General features: G+C 40.9%; 1 protein-coding gene across 9 annotated transcripts in view; it reads right to left on the bottom strand.

Annotated features, from left to right (window-relative positions):
- The window catches only part of ERBB4 (erb-b2 receptor tyrosine kinase 4), a 645851-nt gene that overhangs the window by 143205 nt on the left and 483823 nt on the right, over positions 1-18823 (bottom strand). For 3 of the 9 annotated variants that reach the window (XM_074872586.1, XM_074872588.1, XM_074872592.1), the window contains exons 14-17: positions 18036-18129; positions 16412-16566; positions 7690-7734; positions 7495-7569 (exon numbers count right to left, since the gene is read on the bottom strand). In XM_074872586.1, the coding sequence (XP_074728687.1) occupies positions 7495-7569; positions 7690-7734; positions 16412-16566; positions 18036-18129 (369 nt within the window). The remainder of the gene's footprint in view (positions 1-7494; positions 7570-7689; positions 7735-16411; positions 16567-18035; positions 18130-18823) is intronic. The other 6 variants (XM_074872589.1, XM_074872593.1, XM_074872595.1 and 3 more) reach the window with 2 other exon arrangements.

The raw sequence follows: 18823 nt of genomic DNA, 5'->3' as shown, positions 1-18823 counted from the left end.
ATGTTTAACAGAAGTTTGGCCTTTATCCTGATGGCACAGTTGAATTTTTTCTCAAATTTTTGCATAAATGCCACAACTCTTCAGGATGAGGCATTACCAGCTCTGTCCCAGAACAGGCAAATACGCAGTAAGCCCCTCCCAACTCTCTGCCAATGAAAAGCTCAATCAGAACTAGCCAGCACCTGTTTTTCACATTATCCCACAATCTTTCTTTGCTTGTTTGATCATCTGTTCAATCTCAGTTAACTACAGAAATTATCTGCATTATTTTCTGCAATGTGTCTGCAAAAGAGCTTGTTCACCTGTGTGTGATGGTGTTATTAAAAATTTACATCAGATTGAAAAAAAGCATGAAGTTTTTTGACAAAAGTTCTGTCATCCCTAAAGAAAACTTCATTTACAAAGGTTACATACAAATAAAACCAATATCTAGATACCATACTTTCTAAAACTTTATAGTACAAAAGATACAGCTCCACCAAAGCATCTTCCAGGAAAGGAGGGGAAGGACAATAAGAAAATTACTTTATAGATATCAGAAAGGAATAAAACTATCCTAAACGCAGTCCCCACCTACAGTAGGTTACACAGCTTGACATACTAACATTGATCTGAAGAGATCTAATCAAGTAGACTTGACGGTACACATGCTTACAACACAAGCACACCATGACCAATGTACTGTTCTAAAGAACCCAACCAAGAGCCTCTCATTTTATGCAAGAATTGCAGCTCCTTTATCACCTGACAGGTCACGGTGAGTAAGCCAGAATGCAGAGAATTAAGTCTTGTCTGGACTCTAAACTCAAATAAATGTCATGTAAATTGTTTAAATACGAAAGAGCGACAAATCCTGCATTACGCAGGTAGATTGGAAGTAAGGCGGTAAGCTTTAGTTCTGATTTATTATATGTTAAATATTAATGAATTATTAAGAAACCATTCACTGGGGTTTAAACAACTCTACATCTTACATATTTCTAAAGCTCTACAAATGTATTTTTAATAATAGATAATTAATTTATAACAACATTAAATCTAAATTAAATCCTCATTCCAAGCCATAAAAGAAACCCATTGAAGAGTGGTGAGATATATACTGTTGCTCTATAATAAGGTCACTTCTTCATGGCACAATTTTATATCTGCATCATATATTATTTGTGTAGCCAAAGCAGTACAGACACACAACACAAGGCTTATGTAGCCTGATGAGAAATAAAAACAGTAACCTCTGCAACAGGGCTGTGTGTTGTTTTCCATTCTAACAAACCATTTCCAACTTGGAATTTCCTAATGCTTCTTGCCTTTCAGCAGTGACCTATCACATTTGGCCTAATCAGTTGTTTTTCCTACTCGTAGTTTCAGTAAAAATAGTCAGTTTCCTGAACAAAGAATTTTCTTATTTTAAATGTATTTGAAAATTTATTTTGCAACTTGTGGTAGCAAAGCAAAAAAAAAAAAAAAAGCTTTTAAAGCTTTTATTGAGAAGTCTCTGCAAAGAAATTTGATTACGACCCGACAAAACTCCAATGCTTGGTAAATATTGTGTTTAGTACTTTCTGTATACTTCCCATGACACTCCTCATAAAACAGCCTGCTGTTAAGTGGAGCTGAACATATTCATACAGGTCACCAAGCTGGACTTTGTACTCAAGCGACAGAGGGGTAGGACTTAATGAACACTTGGCATGAAGTTCAGGGATAACAGAGGTACCGTGAAATTCATGGTGTTACCTTGTGTGCTAAGCAGACCAAACACAAGTCCCTACATGTTTCTGCAAGAAACCTGCTTGCTTGCTTTGTAAGACTGGGTGCTGCACTAATGGTTCTTCAGAGCTCGGCAGCTGAAGAAGGCACAAGGGCTGGGACATACCAAATGAGACAATAAGGACTGCCACACATATATCCACAAGAAGACAAGCTAAGGCAACTTCTATAACCTCACTGTGGCATTTCTCTGTTTGGCATGCGCCACTGTGCAATCATGAATATTACCCAAATCCATCAAACGAGCACAGTGCAGAGAAACTTGGCCTGTGAGTATCAACAATCTCAATATACTGCAAGAGTATTTCACTCATATTCCCCTCTTTGTATAACAAACTACTAGAAACATCAGATTTCTGGCCTTATTCTATCCTCTGCACTCTCAACAGGATCCTCAAACTGCTGGAGCCACAGAACAGATTTTAAACAGCACTTGCATGACAATTGCTTCTAGTTCTTTCACTCTTTCAACCTTAACAGTTTATTTCTCTCTATAGTAGCAGATCCTACCAAATCCTTCCATACTATGAGACCACACCAGACAACCCTGTTGAGTAAATCAGAAGAAGTAGAAACCTTTGCAGATCCCAGACAAATCTTTCTGAACATGTTACAGAACAGAAGCTTTAATACAATGAGAGCTTTTTAAATCTGTGGTCAGATCTGTACAGCAGAAAAGGAAAACCCACCTAGCCCCTTTCCTCAGCAGATGAGTCCTACTAAGTGGGAGTGGTAAAAAGTGGGGGAATCTCATGAAATCACTACAGTGACTTTCATTCATGTCACAAGGGTACTCAAAATGTATTCCTCCCAAGGCTTTAGGCAGTGAAATGTTGCTGTGACAAGAGCAGTGCTCACAGCACAGGTCTGTTTGAGAACCCGTTCAGTAGCAGAAAGTTCTCACACAGAACAGGGTTTTCTCTATCAGTCTGTCCTAAACAAATCAAGTGTAAGCTCTATCCAACCCATGGAGGTAGGACAAGAAACTGCCTTTTTTCTAGTTTTGATTCTTAAAAAATAGATCTGTTTCTTCAACTGCTCTGTTCTGATACAGCATCAGAAATCTCCATATTAAAAGTCTCTCAAGAGTAGCATCTTTTACCAATCAAGTAATGTAGCTTAGTTTGTACTCACAGATCCTATTTTTCCTCTTATTTTATACAAAGATTCTCTTCCTCTTCCCCTCCAGAATGACTATAATTATTCTATAAAAATACAGAGCATATGGAACACTTTCCTCCAAGCAATGGAACAGAGCGCCATAAAAGCAATGAACATAAGCAGTTTATTAGAGGTGGTTTCCCTTCCCCATCATCTACTCAGAGCTGCTGTGAAATTCTATTGAAGTCATACTGTGCAGGGGTACAAAACAGCTATGAAAGGATTTGCCTGCATTACATAGGGTTTACTGTTAATTAGCTCTTGTACACACACGCAGTACATAAAACCAGCTTTTTTTGTTTAGGAAGTGATAATTTGTTGAGAGGACGTCCTTTGTTGATATAAAGCTAGCATTACGATTGTAATTTGAGTTAACATCTACACATCATTTTATGTAACCACTTGACAACGGTGGTCCTGGCTAATTAGTTTCTGTTAGTTAAAAGGGAAATGTGAATGAAATTTTCTTGGGGCATATATAGAGACAGGCATCAGCTTACTCAGACCAGTAACATCAAGGTGCTAGGTCTTTCCTATCATATCCACCACATGCTTCTGATCACATCTTCAGATTTGCAGTCTCTCACGCACTGGAAAGCGGAAACTTCGCTTGTCGTTTGATGGTCTCTTCTCTATTAGTATTAAGCTGAATGAATCACAGGGAGGATGAAGATATTTGAATTCATACTTTAAGCAGAAACTTTGTCCACAACCTAGCTGCAATAATTGAGTTAGCCAAATCTTTCTGGCAGACCTGGGAGCGGGGGAGTGTAGAAGAACCAGCCTTTTGTGACTGCCTAGAGTACTTTTCTTAATAGACGGCAGAGTAGTATTATTACAGTTTTCCAATCTTCCTTTTAGGCAATGCTTATCCAAATCTTTGAAGCAGGCATACTGCTCCTTTCACTCTTTGTTCAGAGTTCCTAACAAGTATGCTGTTCCACCCAAAGAAACCACTGACCATAATTGTCAGAAGGAGGAGTGTCATTCTAGTGAGAGGTGGGAAAGGAGGACAGCTAACTCCTTTGGGCACTCTGGGAAATTCCAGCCTCCATCTGCTTTCTGTCTTTGCTTTGGTGATTTCTAGGAAAGCTTGATATTAGAAGGGGGGAACCCAAACTGAAGCCTTACAGTAATAATCTAGTACCTGCTCCCCCCACCCCCAAAAGGCAGAGAACAACAGAAAGACTTATGAGGAGCTGAGAAAAGCTGGGACACAAGGCTCGTGTCTCCTCTCTGTTCCCTGGGCTGAGATTCTCAGCACAGCAGGGAAGGAAGGAAGGAGACAGAAAGGAAGACAAAGCAGCAGTGACATTAGTTACATGCCAGCTAAGGACTCCACCTTGCATGGGGAAGTCTCTGCTGGCCTGTCCCACACCTGCAGGCCTCTGTATCATCTGAGCAGCCCAAAGAGGTCAGCCAGAAAATCTGCTCAGCAAACTGACTCAGTGAATCACACGAATTACCATCAGACAACATTGTGATAGGGATGCTATGAATTAAACACGATATAAATACAGACAGAATGTGTGTTACAAACGTGAGGAAAGGCTTCCCCGGCTGCATGATTTCAACTACAGTAAATCAAGACCTATAATGACAATAACCAGAATGTGCAACTAACGACAAGCAGAGGGAGGCACTCATTTCTCCTGTGACTTCTAACTGCTTTAGAGTCTGAAATTTTCCCGGCAGTTAAGAGCACAGTGAAAGCCTTTGTGAGGATAAATTGAACACATTGAAAATAAATGTGGGTCGTCACAGGGAAAAAAAAAAGCACATGAGATCCAGCAAGTAACCTAACAGTCATTTGAAAAATCTATCAAGTAGTCTAGAGGAAAAGGACTAAAATAGCCCTTGTACATGGCACTGAGCTGGAAACAGGAAAAGAAAAGGGTTTCCTTGCACCCTTTTGGACAGAACTCTATTGAAGCTGAGAGTTTTAAAAACCCAAACACCTGTGCATAAAGACACACAATGCCACAAGTAAGGACTTTTTTGCACAAAATGTAAGGGACAAAACATAAGCAGAAAAAACCAAAGTTTCACCTGGCATCTGGAAAACAAGCCACGTGATGCACATCTGATTAATCCTCATTAAACACAACAGTAAGAATTCCTTTGCTGTTCTACCACACTCTTACAAAAGCTTTCAAATCAATGGATCATGGCAAAACCAATTTGCAAACTGCAAAACTGGAAAGAAAGCAACACTGATATGAAAATGGAAACAGGTGAAGATGAGAAATACTTCATTGTTTGTGGTTAGAGCCCTGCTCTTACTTTCAGCTGCCTGAACAGCAGGGAGCCCTGCCCTTCAACTGACTGCTAATTCACACCAATGGAAGAAATTCAAGTCAATGGATAAGGATAAAACTGATCATTAATTATTTTAAGGTCTATCAGTCTAGGGAGGGTATGCATTGTTAAAGGGACATGAAGAAGGTTCTACCTACAGCGAAACCCGTAAATTTTTGATTTACATGTCTACTGTAATAAAAAGTATCACTTTGCCAGTGCAGTTTTGCCCATTTTCAGCCCAAACAAAAAAGAACCATTTTCACACACACACAAAAAAAGCAGTTTCACTAATCTAATAAATATAGAGGTATGAAATTTCCTTCTTTGGCTTGAAAGTGAAATAGATACATACATACTGGCATTTAAATACAGTGCAGTGATTTTCCTAAAATAAATTCAGCGAAGTTGGAACAAAAAAAAATAAATCCGTAAGATCTAAAGGAAACATTTGAGGGCCTTCCCCTCTCAGACTGAATGGAGCAGGAAATTATTCACTTGAGCAGAGTAAAACAATTGCTTTAATTTCAACCCCCCTTGATAACTTGCTTTACTACCTTGACAGTAGATTCAAGGAGACAAAGCCTACAATTTACACAAAACCAATAAAAAACAAAATAAGCATTGCCTGTTAAGACATGGTTTAAGCCTGGCACCCTACTAGACAACACTTTCTTTAGTGTTGTGTCATCGTGTTCAAGCTTCGATTCCTTTGATTCCACTTGTAAATATACGGCCCAATTTAACATCCACTGTGATTGACAGGAGTCTTTCCATCAAATTCAGTGGGTATTTGGCAGTACCTCCAGAGACTTTACTATTACCTGAACATTTTCAATGCAAAGGTAAGTTCTGGAGTTATACCACTTGAATTAAACAGTGAACAAGGTCTCACTAACTTTTGAGCTAACAGAGGAAGCTAGAGCGAGCAGTCTGTAATGCTGTAAGAGTTACACTACAGCCAACAAATTGTCTTTCTAGTATAAAGCCCGTAATGTTACCTCAAAAACAGATTAAAAACCCAATTGATGAAATACATGTAACTTTTAAATTGGTTACTAAAGCAAAGAACTTCAGCATGGCCTTCATTCCCTGTAGTTTGGAAAGTTCCTTAAACTTATGCAAATAGTAATAAGTTTTCTGTATTTGTGCTTTGAGTAAAATTGACAAAATGGAGACCTTTAAAACCGATTACTTGGTTTGGGCAACTCAGTTTGGATGACTACATCTGAAACTGAGTCCCCCACAGAAGTATCTCAAACTGGATATCCGAGAAAGATTAAAATAAAATATTGAAAAACTCAGTCTTCTTCTGTTGCTTAAATCAGAACTCATATTGATTTAATTAAACAAGTATACCATTTGATAGCATTTATAAAGCACTGTTTTTCAAGTCTAAACATGTTCTCCTTCAACAGCTAGAAATAGGAATATTCACATTATGTACACAACTAGGAAGGAAAGGCAACCTTAAAATCTTTTTTTAAAGACAGGAAAAAAAAAAGTAAAATCCTTAATGAGGTGACGTTGATTGAAATGATATATTTTTCATCCAGTCTTAGCTCAGGACAGTAATCCCAAAGCCTGGAAGTCATACTAACCAGTTTGAATTTAAAAATAAACAAGCTCAGTGGCAATGAAGGGCTTTCATGAAAAAGAATGCAGAGTATAACCAGAATGTTTTGGGAGTTTTCCTACATTAATTTATTTTGATTGCCATTACTGAAAAATAAAATTGCTGCAAGGTTATGGTTATTATTATTTTTAAACAGGAAAATTAAAAAAAGGTCAAATAATAGTGTTATGTGAATTAAGGAAGAAATTCAGTTTTGCGGAAACATTTAGTTTTTCCAAAGAAGTACGGAAGAAAAAGCTTCACTTGCTTTTAAGATCTGTCTTAAACAAAAATACAACAAACAGAAAAAAGTAAATTCCAATTTAACCAGAGTTTTCACCATGTTTACTTCTAATAAAGTATCATAAAGAAACACATATTTCTGCAGAAAATTTCAGAATTGAATCCTTATTGATTTAACCTAAAAATAAACTTCAAAAAGGCATTTTTTAGTCAGCCTATATGAGTAATATATTTAGTTGGCTTTCAAATGGAAAAGTAACTTTGGATGTTCAGATGCATATCTTACTTAAGGACAAACTATATTCTCCCCAATAATTTGCGTTTCTGAACAAACTGGATAGTATAACATTCCTATGGCAACCAGGGAAGGACCTTGTGTACAAAAATGGAAAAGTGGTGGATGTTACCTAGCATGTTGTGGTAAAGTGGACTGTCGTGTCCATGGATAGTAAATGCAGTCATGACTAGCGGGACCTCTACACCTGCAGGCAATTACAGAACAAAAGATGTCATTTGCCATTCACAAGGACATGCACACGCATGCGCCCTTGTCCACACGTGGAGGATGGAAGACACACAGGGAACGATCACTCAGCAAGTACCTATCCATCAGGCCGATGCAGTCTTCAATACGTGGCCCTATGCACCTGCAGCAAATCCAAATTGAAAATAGGGAGAGAAAGAGAGAAATCTGTTATTTACAGATCCAAGAAGCAGGAATCCTTTCTTTGCCCCACATTCTTAATTATAATTCTCAAGAGAGACCCAAGTCATCACAAAATTATAGCTTCTGACAAAAACAAGCTTGCAATGGGAACAATAACAGCAACATAAACAGCACCCCATGGTTGGGCAAATCTTGGCTCAAACAACACTTAAGGCAGGTTTCACCTGCGTACGTGGGAGCCCTGACAATAGAGTTGCTTTTTCGGGATGTTGTCTGAATCATCAAACCAGTGATTACTGCACAAAAGCTGTTCATTTGCAAGATGAAACCTCCGGGAGCACAATGCAAAACTTTTTTTCTTTCTGTAACTGATGCAATTGTTCATTCTGCTCTAAACTCCTAGCTTGGGCAAGTGCAGAAATATTTTGGAAGCTGACTATACTTGTATCAGGGAAGCTCAAGGATGAACTTCCAACAACAAAACCCAGTGCAAAATGGTGTCTGATGATTCAGGCATTTTATTCTGCTTTCCTTAGATGCTGCCAAAATTCCTCCACCTGCAAAATCAGCAGGTGCTCACCAAAGACAATGGAAATGCAGGGAATCACCTCATGCAGCACCACTAAAGCACAACCACGGGGAAAGAGTCTGTCTGCAAAACATGGATATGCATGGATTTTCCTTGCCCTCATGAATAGCAGTACATGAAGTCGTGTCCTAGGTCCTCTGCGTTCAAATAGCAAGTCAGTTACACATTGACACAGCAGTCAGGATTCTCAGAGACAGATACATAAAGTTAAGCTTTGAGGGGTTAAGACAACCTGACACCCTTTAGTGCTGAATGCCCAGCTAGTCCCTCTGTAGCCATGGGGAGTATCTACCTCAGCATTTTAATGAAACCAAACCACTTCAACTCTTTAACAAGATCTCAGAGCCATTTTATTAACAGGCTCTTTGGCTGTAAGTCTACTACAGGAGCAGGTGATCTGACACATCAGTAGACTGAAACTCACTTCTGTGGAGGCATTTTAAATTTAAGGTATGATCCCCAACTCTTTTTAAAGTCTCCTACTTTCAGTTTGGCTTTGATAGAGGGATACGCATGTCGAAAATCTGAAAGAATTCAAATATGCTCCCATGAGATCTTCTTTCCACTTCACCATCACTTGCCACTCATCAGTTTTTGCTGTATTTAAATTAGCTATCACTCTGCCATTATAAAACAAATTCAGTGAATTCAATTTCCCCTTACCTGCCCATCACAAAGAACAGAATGCTAATGAATTTAGCTCTTGTTTGTTTACTTCAATTTTTATTTTTATATAAAAACTGTGACATGCAAACACGAATTGTAAGGATTTCCTCAATAATGGTTTCCTTCAGCAAATGTGCAGACATCAAAAGGATTCATTAAATACCCAAGTGGCCAGATAATGCATAAACCAAAAGGGTAGATTTAAACGCGGTTCAAAAACTTTACATAGAGAGAACTCTTGATGGGTGGTTTTTGAAATTTCAGCTGTCCTGGGCTTCAGAACTTAAGAATTCAGGACTGTATGAATTCTAACCATTTCAAACATATCCAACATTTCTTCCTTTCATGGCATTCTCAGCAATTTGCAGAAAACCAGTTCAGTAATGAAGGAGGCTGAAAAAAAGTTGTACAGATCTTCCATTTTCTAGCATGTCAAGAGAAGCTGAGCTCAGGCTCTTGCTATAAAAAAAAGAAGGCACTCTTCAAATTAGAGGTCTGAGAGCCCATTACTAGCTCAGATAACTGGCAGCCTATTGTCTTGCAGTCATTTCACATCTGTACATTTATTCTCTCAGACTTCTGGAGAACAGGACTTGAATCTGAGAAGAGAGCGCTATTTGGACCTCACCCACTCCAAGCTGAAATACCACTGATTTTTATTTAAACCTGTAATCTTCTTCAGTGGATTTCCCAGCCCCAAACAGAAAACACTGTCCAGGTGCAATTTCCATTACTCCCAGTCATGTTGAACAGTTTCCTACTCTCTGACTGGCTGTCCTGATTACACGCAGTAACGCACAATACAGTGTGAGTAATGGCAATAGCTATTAACAAGCTATTTTGCACCACCAAGTCATCAGTTATTTTTCCTCTGGAAGTAACTTCCTTGGTTTCAGGCTTTTTGACACATATAAGTACAAGCATGACACAATCATACATCACACTGGTACTCCATTCACCCCCAGGGTTCCTTCTTCTGCTTGGAGTCTAGATGATATTTTCATTTCCAAGTTTGCTCTGTAAAATGAACTGGTTAACTGATACATGCCAATTTATTAATGATATATTCAGTACCTTAAAACAGTCCAACTGAGCTTATATAGAAAATTACACTTGAAGCTTATCCTAGCTTTACAGATAAACATCCTGTCCCCTGCCAGGCAGGGCTGGCAAGGAGGGGGGGTTGCCCTCTATGTCAGTGACAGCTGGAGCACATGGAGCTCCTCCTGGGGATGGATGAGGACCCGACTGAGAGCTTACGGATCAGGATGAAAGGGAGGGCAGGGAGAGGTGACATTATAGTGGGGGGCTGCTCCAGGCCACCTGACCAGGAAGACCAAGCGGATGAGGCCCTCTACAGAGAGATAGGAGCAGCTTCACGTTCATCAGCCCTGGTCCTCATGGGGGAGTTCAACCACCCCGGTATCTGCTGGAGGGACAACACAGCTGTACATAAGCAATCCAGGAGGCTCCTGGGACGCACTGATGATAACTTCCTTCTGCAAATGATAGAGGAGCCAATGAGGAGAGGTGCTGTGCTAGACCTTGTTCTCATCAACAAGGAGGGGCTGGTGAGGAGTGAGAGATGAGTGAAGCTCAAGGGCAGCCTTGGCTGCAGTGACCATGAAATGGTGGAGTTCTAGATCCTTAGGACAGTGAGGAGGGAGCACAGCAAGCTCCATACCCTGGACTTCAGCAGAGCAGACTTTGGCCTCTTCAGGGATCTGCTTGGCAGAATAGCATCGGATAAAGCCCTGGAGGGAAGAGGGGCCCAAGAAAGCTGGTTGATAGTCAAGGATCACCTCTTCCAACCTCAGGAGGGATGCATCCCAACAAATAGGAAGTCAGGCAAAAATGCCAGAAAGCCTGCAGGGATGAACCAGAAGCTCCTGGACAAGCTCAAACACAAAAAGGAATCCTACAGAGGGTGGAAGCAAGAATACAGAAAAATTGTCTGAGCAGCCAGGAATCAAGTTAGGAAAGCTAAAGCCCTCAGACAATTAAATCTAGCCAGGGATGACAAAGCCAACAAGAAAAGCTTCTATAGGTATATCACTGATAACAGGAAGACTAGGGAAAATATGGGCCCTCTCCGAAAAGAAACAGGAGACCTAGTTACCTGGGATATGGAGAAGGCTGAGGTACTCAATGACTTTTTTGCCTCGGTCCTCACCAGCAAGGGCTCTAGCCACACTGCCCAAGGGGCAGAATGCAGAGGCGGGGACTGGGAGAATGAAGAACCTCCCAGTGCAGGAGAAGATCAGGTTTGAGACCACCTATGGAACCTGAGGGTGCACAAGTCCATGGGACCTGATGAGGTGCATCCTCAGGGCCTGAGGGAAGTGGCAGATGAAGTGGCTCAGCCACTGTCCATCCACCAGCCACTGTCTATATTTCAGAAGTTGTGGCAGTTTGGTGAAGTTCCTGCTGACTGGAAAAGGAGAAACATAACTCCCATTTTTAAAAAGGGGAAAAAAGGAGATGCAGTGAACTACAGGCCAGTCTCACCTCTGTGCCCAGCAAGATCATGAAGCAGATCCTCCTGGAAACTATGCTAGGACACATGGAAAATAAGGAGGTGATTGGTGACAGAAAACATGCCTTCACTAAGGGCAAATCATGGCTGACAAATCTGGTGGCCTTCTGTGACGGGGTTATAGCACTGGTGGATGAGGGAAGAGCAACTGACACCATCTACCTGGATTTGTGCAAAGTGTTTGACACTGTCCCACATGACATCCTTGTCTCTACATTGGAGAGACAGGGATTTGATGGATAGACCACTTGGTGGATAAGGAATTGGCTGGGTGGTTGCACTCAAAGAGTTGCGGTCAGTGGCTTGATGTCCAAGTGGAGAGCGGTGACAAGTGGCGTCCTCAGGGGTCGGTGTTGGGGCTGGCGCTGTTTAATATCTTTGCGGTGACATGGACAGTGGGATCGAGTGCACCCTCAGCAAGTTCACTGATGACACCGAGCTGTGTGGTGCAGCCAACACGCTGGAGGGAAGGGATGTGCCATCCAGAGGGACTTGGGACAGGCTGGAGAGGTGAGCCTGGGTAAACCTCATGGAGTTCAACAAGGCCAAGTGCAAGGTCCTGCACATGGGTCAGGGCAATCCCAAGCACAGATACAGGCTGAGAGATGAGTGGATTGAGAGCAGCCCCAAGGAGAAGGACTTGGAGGTACTGGTGGATGGAAAACTGACTATGAGCCAGCAATGTGCACTCACAGCCCAGAAAGCCAACCGTGTCCTGGGCTGCATCAAGAGAAGTGTGGCCAGCAGGGCGAGGGAGGGGATTCTCCCCCTCTACTCTGCTCTCGTGAGACACCCCCTGCAGTGTTGTGTCCAGCTCTGGGGGCACCAACATAAGACAGACATGGACCTGCTCAAGCAGGTCCAGAGGAGCCCACGAAGATGATGAGGGGGCTGGAGCACCTCCCCTGTGAGGACAGGCTGAGAGAGTTGGGGGTGTTCAGCCTGGAGAGGAGAAGGCTCCGGGGAGACCTTAGAGCAGCCTCCCAGTACTGAAAAGGGCTACAGGAAAGATGGGGAGGGACTCTTGATCAGGAAGTGTAGAGATAGTAGAAGGGGTAAGGGTTTTAAACTGACAGAGGGTAGATTTTGATTAGATATATGGAAGCAATTCTTTTTTGTGAGGGTGGTGAGACACTGGCACAGGTTGCCCAGAGAAGCTGTGGCTGCCCCCTCCCTGGCAGTGTTCAAGGCCAGGTTGGACGGGGCTTTGAGCAACCTGGTCTAGTGGAAGGTGTCCCTGCCCATGGCAGGGGGGTTGGAGCTAGATGATCTTTAAGGTCCCTTGCAACCCAACCCATTCTATGATTCTATGATCCTTTGAAAGAAAATGATGAGTTAAAAGTTTTGAAAACTGGGAGAAACTGTTTTTTCCTGAAACAATCCTATTTCCCTCTGTCACAAATATTGTCTTCCAACAATTTTCCCGAAGAGTGAAAGGTGGGGTGAAAGGGGTCTTAACTGTTCACAGATGTGGAGTAGTGAAGCCATTTCTGGTCAGATGAGTTCTCAAAAATCTGTCATTGGAAACAAGCAAAACTCATTATAAAATGTTATAGATGGATTAACTCTGGACAGGAGAAAACCTTGGTTCTGGCAATGACCTGGTCATCCAACTATTGCTATAAAGTCAGAGAACTCAAAACCAGGAAGCACGTACTGATGGTGACAGTAAGAAAGTTGAAGTGGGGCAGCAGGTTGAAGGAAATTTTGCATCTACAAAATAGTAAGGGTTTATTATTCAGAGTTTTTTGCCATTGAATTTGCACTGTTGTTTCATCTGAAATTCATAATGCCTTCCTAAAAATACACCTAAGCTTTAGGGACAAGACAGTCCTTCTGCCTTCAAACCCCTTCTGGACCACACATGTGTTGATAAGACTCCTGTAACTTCTCTGCTCTTGGCTTAGAAAGAAAATAAAGTTTTGGTGAAGAGTAATACACTTCCTTCAAAAAGTTGTGTGAGGAGGTGCATTCCTACGACGAGGAGAGATGTCCAGTGAGATCTCTCATTTGTGTCTTGTCCTGTGAGGAAGCAGACCATCAAATGCTATTATATAATTAGCATTTTATGTCTGTGAAAGTGTTCCATTTTGGTTAGCTCTGCAAGACAAGGAGCCAAATGCTTTCTGACTCTCTTGAATTAAATGGGAAAGCTGTCCCAAATGCCTCAGATCTGCTCTGAACTGGCTTCAAGTAGCTGATATTTATCATGGGGATGCAAGGCCAGGAGCACAGTTGTTGCATCCAAGGAAGTCACTCCTTAATAGTTCTCTTATTCAGTGTAAGATCATTAACAGGGCTGGATAATTACACGCCTATTAAGAGAAGCAGTCATTATACTTGAATAAGGGAGGAGAAAGGTGTTATCAAATCTCATGCTCTAGGGTGTAAAGGAATCATCTGCAAGTGCCATGACAAAATTGTGGGAAAATGCTCACAGGAAACACAGAGGTGGGACAGATATCTTCCTTGGTGACAACAACAGGTGGGGATGACTAGAAACAATGTATGAGAACTAACAACCCAATTTAGAAAGCAGCCTCATTCAAAGAGAGCAGCACTGCAGGAATGAAATAATACCACACTGGGAGCACTGCTCTGCAGCAGCTCAACACTTTTTGATGAGTATCCAAGCTGTACTGCGAGGGTATTGGTTTTATTCCAGCAATTGATCTGACAGAGAGGAGAACAGACATGCCAGATGAAGTAGAATTATGGTTTTTCTGTACCATTCAGTTGAGAGCCAAATATCAAGATGTGTTCTCTCCATAACCTATTCCACTGAACAATCCTGATTGAGGGGAATTTAAATATTAATTTCTAAAGGAAGGGTATGAAACTAGAGAATTCAGTATTAAAGGAGAAAAGGAGAGAGAGTAAATGATTTCCTTTCTCTCTGTGGGCACATTCAGCCCCTGACAACACTGGCAAGAAGATAGACAACCCATAAACCCCAAACATCTGGGGCAGTCATTAACAGTTTCATTAACATAATCACATGCCAGAAAGTCTTTAGGAACACTAGAAAAGAATACCCATGCTTACCCAGATTTGGGGGGTGGTGGGGTGTTGTTTTTATGAGGGGGTTAGAAAAATACCTAAGAATAGACACATTAACTCTTTAATAAGAGGGTGAGGATTCCTGTGAGGATTTGAGTCATGGCAAAGGGATAGCTCTTCATCTGGGAGATCACCACACCTTTGCATATGTAACCTGGGTGAGACCTTTGGCCCTTTTACTAGTGGTAGTTTGTAATTTCACCAGGGATTGGCACACAAATCTAAATGAGACATTCTTTCACCTCATCAGCTGCAGCAAATATAAAAGAGGGAAAACTGAAAGTTCAAGGATTAAATGACAACATCACTCAGTAGAAAGGAACCCTGTGTCACCAAGGGTTGCCAATGAATACTGGCAAGTTCAGTTCCAACTGCTTAATGTCCTTCCTATTTGTTCATGAACAAGAATATCAGATTTTCATCACAAGGCATAAAAGCCTCCCTTCTTGATTCCATTCTATCCAGGGAGATAAAAACAAATGACCACTTGCAAAATACTGACGCATAGGAAGAACTGAAAGGCATGGAAAACATTCTGCTCCTTTCCTGGTCTAGGACAAATGCAGTTATGCCATGAAGATTAGTAATAGATCAATTAGACCTCCCCAGAAAAGAGGAGGGAATGGGAAGTGTCATATCCTGGTCTTCTGTGAGGCCAGCAGAGCTGCAAGGCACTTCTTATGCAGGGTGGACAGTAAATCTATCATCCATAGCTGGGCTTGTCAGAATCAATCAGAATTGGCACTTCCACCATCTATGAGAGCCAGAACCAGAGCTCCTGAGGTGAGCTCATCTTTTCACATTGTTTCTTTTTACACTCTTCTTCCACAGTAGCAACATTTTTCTTATTGCATAAGTGATTTAAAGGGTCTGAGGGGAAGACAAATCTTTAACAGATCCCGGCTCTGTCTTTGCGATCTCACTTTCATTTCCCTAATGGCTCTATTGTAATTAGATTTGCAAAACCAGCAAAAGGTCTCATTTTGAATAGCAACAGCTGTTGACATCAAGATTACACTGAATAATTTACTGGTTTAATTTTAGCTGCTAAACAATAAGAGCCTTTTGTCGAAGATTATTTCACTCACTGAAGTTTTCTCTTTTTACCCCTGGCTACCTCTGCTTTCTTTGTATGCTGGACACCACCATCCGACTCATCAAAAAGACATTTATAACTTATGTGGCCCATGCAAAACAATAGTTGTGTATGTGACTACTATTATTTTGTTGTACATATTCTTAATTCTGGCTCAGACATATGGGCTGAATACTTCCAAATGTAACAAGTGATTTTGGGCACTTAGGACTTGAGAAATTGATGCTCAGACTCCTCTACAAAGTCTGGTTTCAGACAAACCCTTTGCATCGGTCCCCGTATGAAAAAGAGAGCAGTAATGCTTTCAATCTCACAGTAGTGCTGCCAGGTTAGTTCACCAATACAAAGAAGCAGAGATGAAAATTCTGTCAACAAGCAAACAGAGTAATTTCACAGGCCTACACTTAAGTGTCAATGGCAGCATTTGCTGCAAACCAGTGGTAGCTAGAAGGAAAGCGAAGAGCATTGCTGTGAAAAGTTGTTCTCTATGGTTTTCAAAACAGATGTAAGCTTTTTTCTGATAAGCTGCTGGCCACTCATGACTAGAACCTGAATGTCACAAGACACCTGAAAATCAAAGGTTGCAGTACTGCTGCATGCACTCCGTTTCCAGGAGTGGGACAGCTGCTTTACCAAGCCAAACTGTATGTAAATCATCATGTGCTATAAACAGTAAATAGCATGGTTCACTTCACAGAATTTGCACTTACCCTTGGGTGCAGTTTGGATGACACGGATGGCACTCACGATCCTCATCAGCATATTTGAAAATGAAGCTGTTGGCCCCCTGTAAGCCATCAGGACATTTTTCCACACAATTTGGACCATCCTTAAAATGGAAACACTTCGTGCAATGGTCAGGTCCCTGAAGAGCATGGAAGAAAGAAATGCAGTGTACTCAACTCTGTCTTCTCCTGCTGCACTAGAACTGCATGTCCTAGACTGACAGACAATAACTGCAGTAGCATTTCTTTCCCAATGAACAGTGAATTAGCTGTATGGTTCCATATGTAGGAGCTGTATGCTCCTCTGTTAAGGAGCAGCAAACATGTAAATCCTGGTGCTTTTGGCCAGAAACAACTTCTGTAGAGTGTAACACTAAATTTCAGCTTCTAAACAGGTTTCTTAATACTACTGATGTGCTTAACACAATGGGCATCATACCCACTTTAACTCCGAGAAATTTCCCACAACATCATTCAATACTGACCCACATTTGCAAAGCAACTGCACGGGCCTTTCAGTGGGCTCCCCTACCTCTGCACTCCAGAACTACTTTCCACACTGCATTCTCCCTGCGGTATCTGATCACAATACTGAAGAACTACAAGGGCTCCTTCTTCTTAATATGTATGTAGACCAGACTGTTACAAACTACAAACCAAGGTTCCTGGACATCGTCGAAGTAGAATTTTAAAGCTGTGATGATAACCTAGCGTATAAACAAATCTGGAGCTCAGGTTGGGCACTGGTCTAGGATTTTACATTCATGACCCCTGCTACAAATCCAAATTTCCCTTGTGGGTTGAGCACCTGAAACATTAGCTTCTTGCTTTATGGTTGTGCTGTAGAAAACACACTATTGCAACAAAAATGATGATACCTACTGAACGGAAAAAAAAGACAAGTCACAGAAATAAGGAAATAAGTTATGAGTTAAATTTTCTCAGCGATGAAGAGACTAAAATACAGCTCCTCATTGCCCACAACACTTGTGACTTTTAATCTTGGCAATATAAAGAAAGAGACAACTTCTATCTCACAAAAGAGCAATAATCTATGAAAGAAGACTCACTGGCCATTATAAAGGTGACAGCTGCAGTTAACATTCATTTAGGATGCATGAAAAAAATTCCTATCAAAGCAACCTAGAAGGCTAACCTAAGCTAAATAAAACAAACAACATATTGTTCAAGCTGAGAGATCGAGACAAATTTCCACACTTTTTTGTGAAAAAAAAAAAGGTTACTGAAGTTGTAGTAGAACAGGACAGAACTGAGCATAAAGAATGAAAATAGTGAAAAAAGAAGGCACTCAAATCACAACTGCATACTATCTGTCATTTAAAAATTTTGTGCATCTGTACCACTAAGCATTAATACAACTCAGGAAAGTTTTTTAAGCCACTTTGTTAAGGAATCTGATCCAAGGAAGTTTATTCCCAGCACCAATTTAACACGAACAGAATTCTTTCCCTACATGCAGAATAGGTATATTTTCTGTTTTTGTTAACATTAATTTTCAATAGCTGCTTTAAAGTCTGTAAGCAGAAAATGTCTGTGCTTTAGTACACTTTAACAAGCTAGCCCATAACATATAAAATTTTGTTCTTACCGGCCCATAGCATGTGATCATGTTTTCTTCCATCTTTTCACACTGGGGATCACACTCCACACAAACAGAACCATTTGCAAATTCTCGAAATTCCCTAGAAAAATATTTTGGAGACAGCTTAGGAGAAAGCAAAAATGAGACTGAAACAGAGACAAAATGGCTGGTTCTTCACTTGGGGGAAATCATTTCAGCTTCACTAGGGTCAGCAGACTAGGCCAGCTGAGATCACTTCTGTTAATGACGTTATGTTGATTTACACCAGCTGAAAACTGGGCCTCATCAGCAACCTCATTCACGGGCAGGTGAAGCAGAAGACATCTTGTTTACCAGTATAAAACTATAGTGGTTTTTTCCCCTCTTTGCTTAAGAAATAAGGACCTCCTTAACAGAACAAAGTAACTCATTTCTCTATTTTTATCTATGGAATTGTCACTCATAGCTCAGATTCAGGAAGCCACTTGTTACACGTGAGACATCACTATCAGGTAGGAAAGGATTAGAAAGAGCACTGATCACAGTGCAGCTCTTACTGTTTTAGTTACGTCTCTACAAACACTCTTGTTTTAAAGCCCATTCTCCAAAAGGCTTGTAACTTTTTCATCAACAATTCTAGACTAAGATCTGAATCTACAAAATGTCAAAACAAATCCTTTTGCTCATTCATTTCATGTATCCACAAGAAACTATCACCCAAGTGTGGGGTTTTTTTTATTATTAACCACATATAAGGGGGAAAAAAATGTAGTGACAGTAGGTGGTATTTCTTCCTTTAAATGCCAGCTGTCTCA

This window comes from Strix uralensis, chromosome 6 (genome assembly GCF_047716275.1).
Source record: "Strix uralensis isolate ZFMK-TIS-50842 chromosome 6, bStrUra1, whole genome shotgun sequence".
Classification (NCBI taxonomy): Eukaryota; Metazoa; Chordata; class Aves; order Strigiformes; family Strigidae; genus Strix; species Strix uralensis.
Note: the sequence above shows the minus strand (reverse complement) of the source record. Positions and strands in the feature narration are given on the sequence as shown.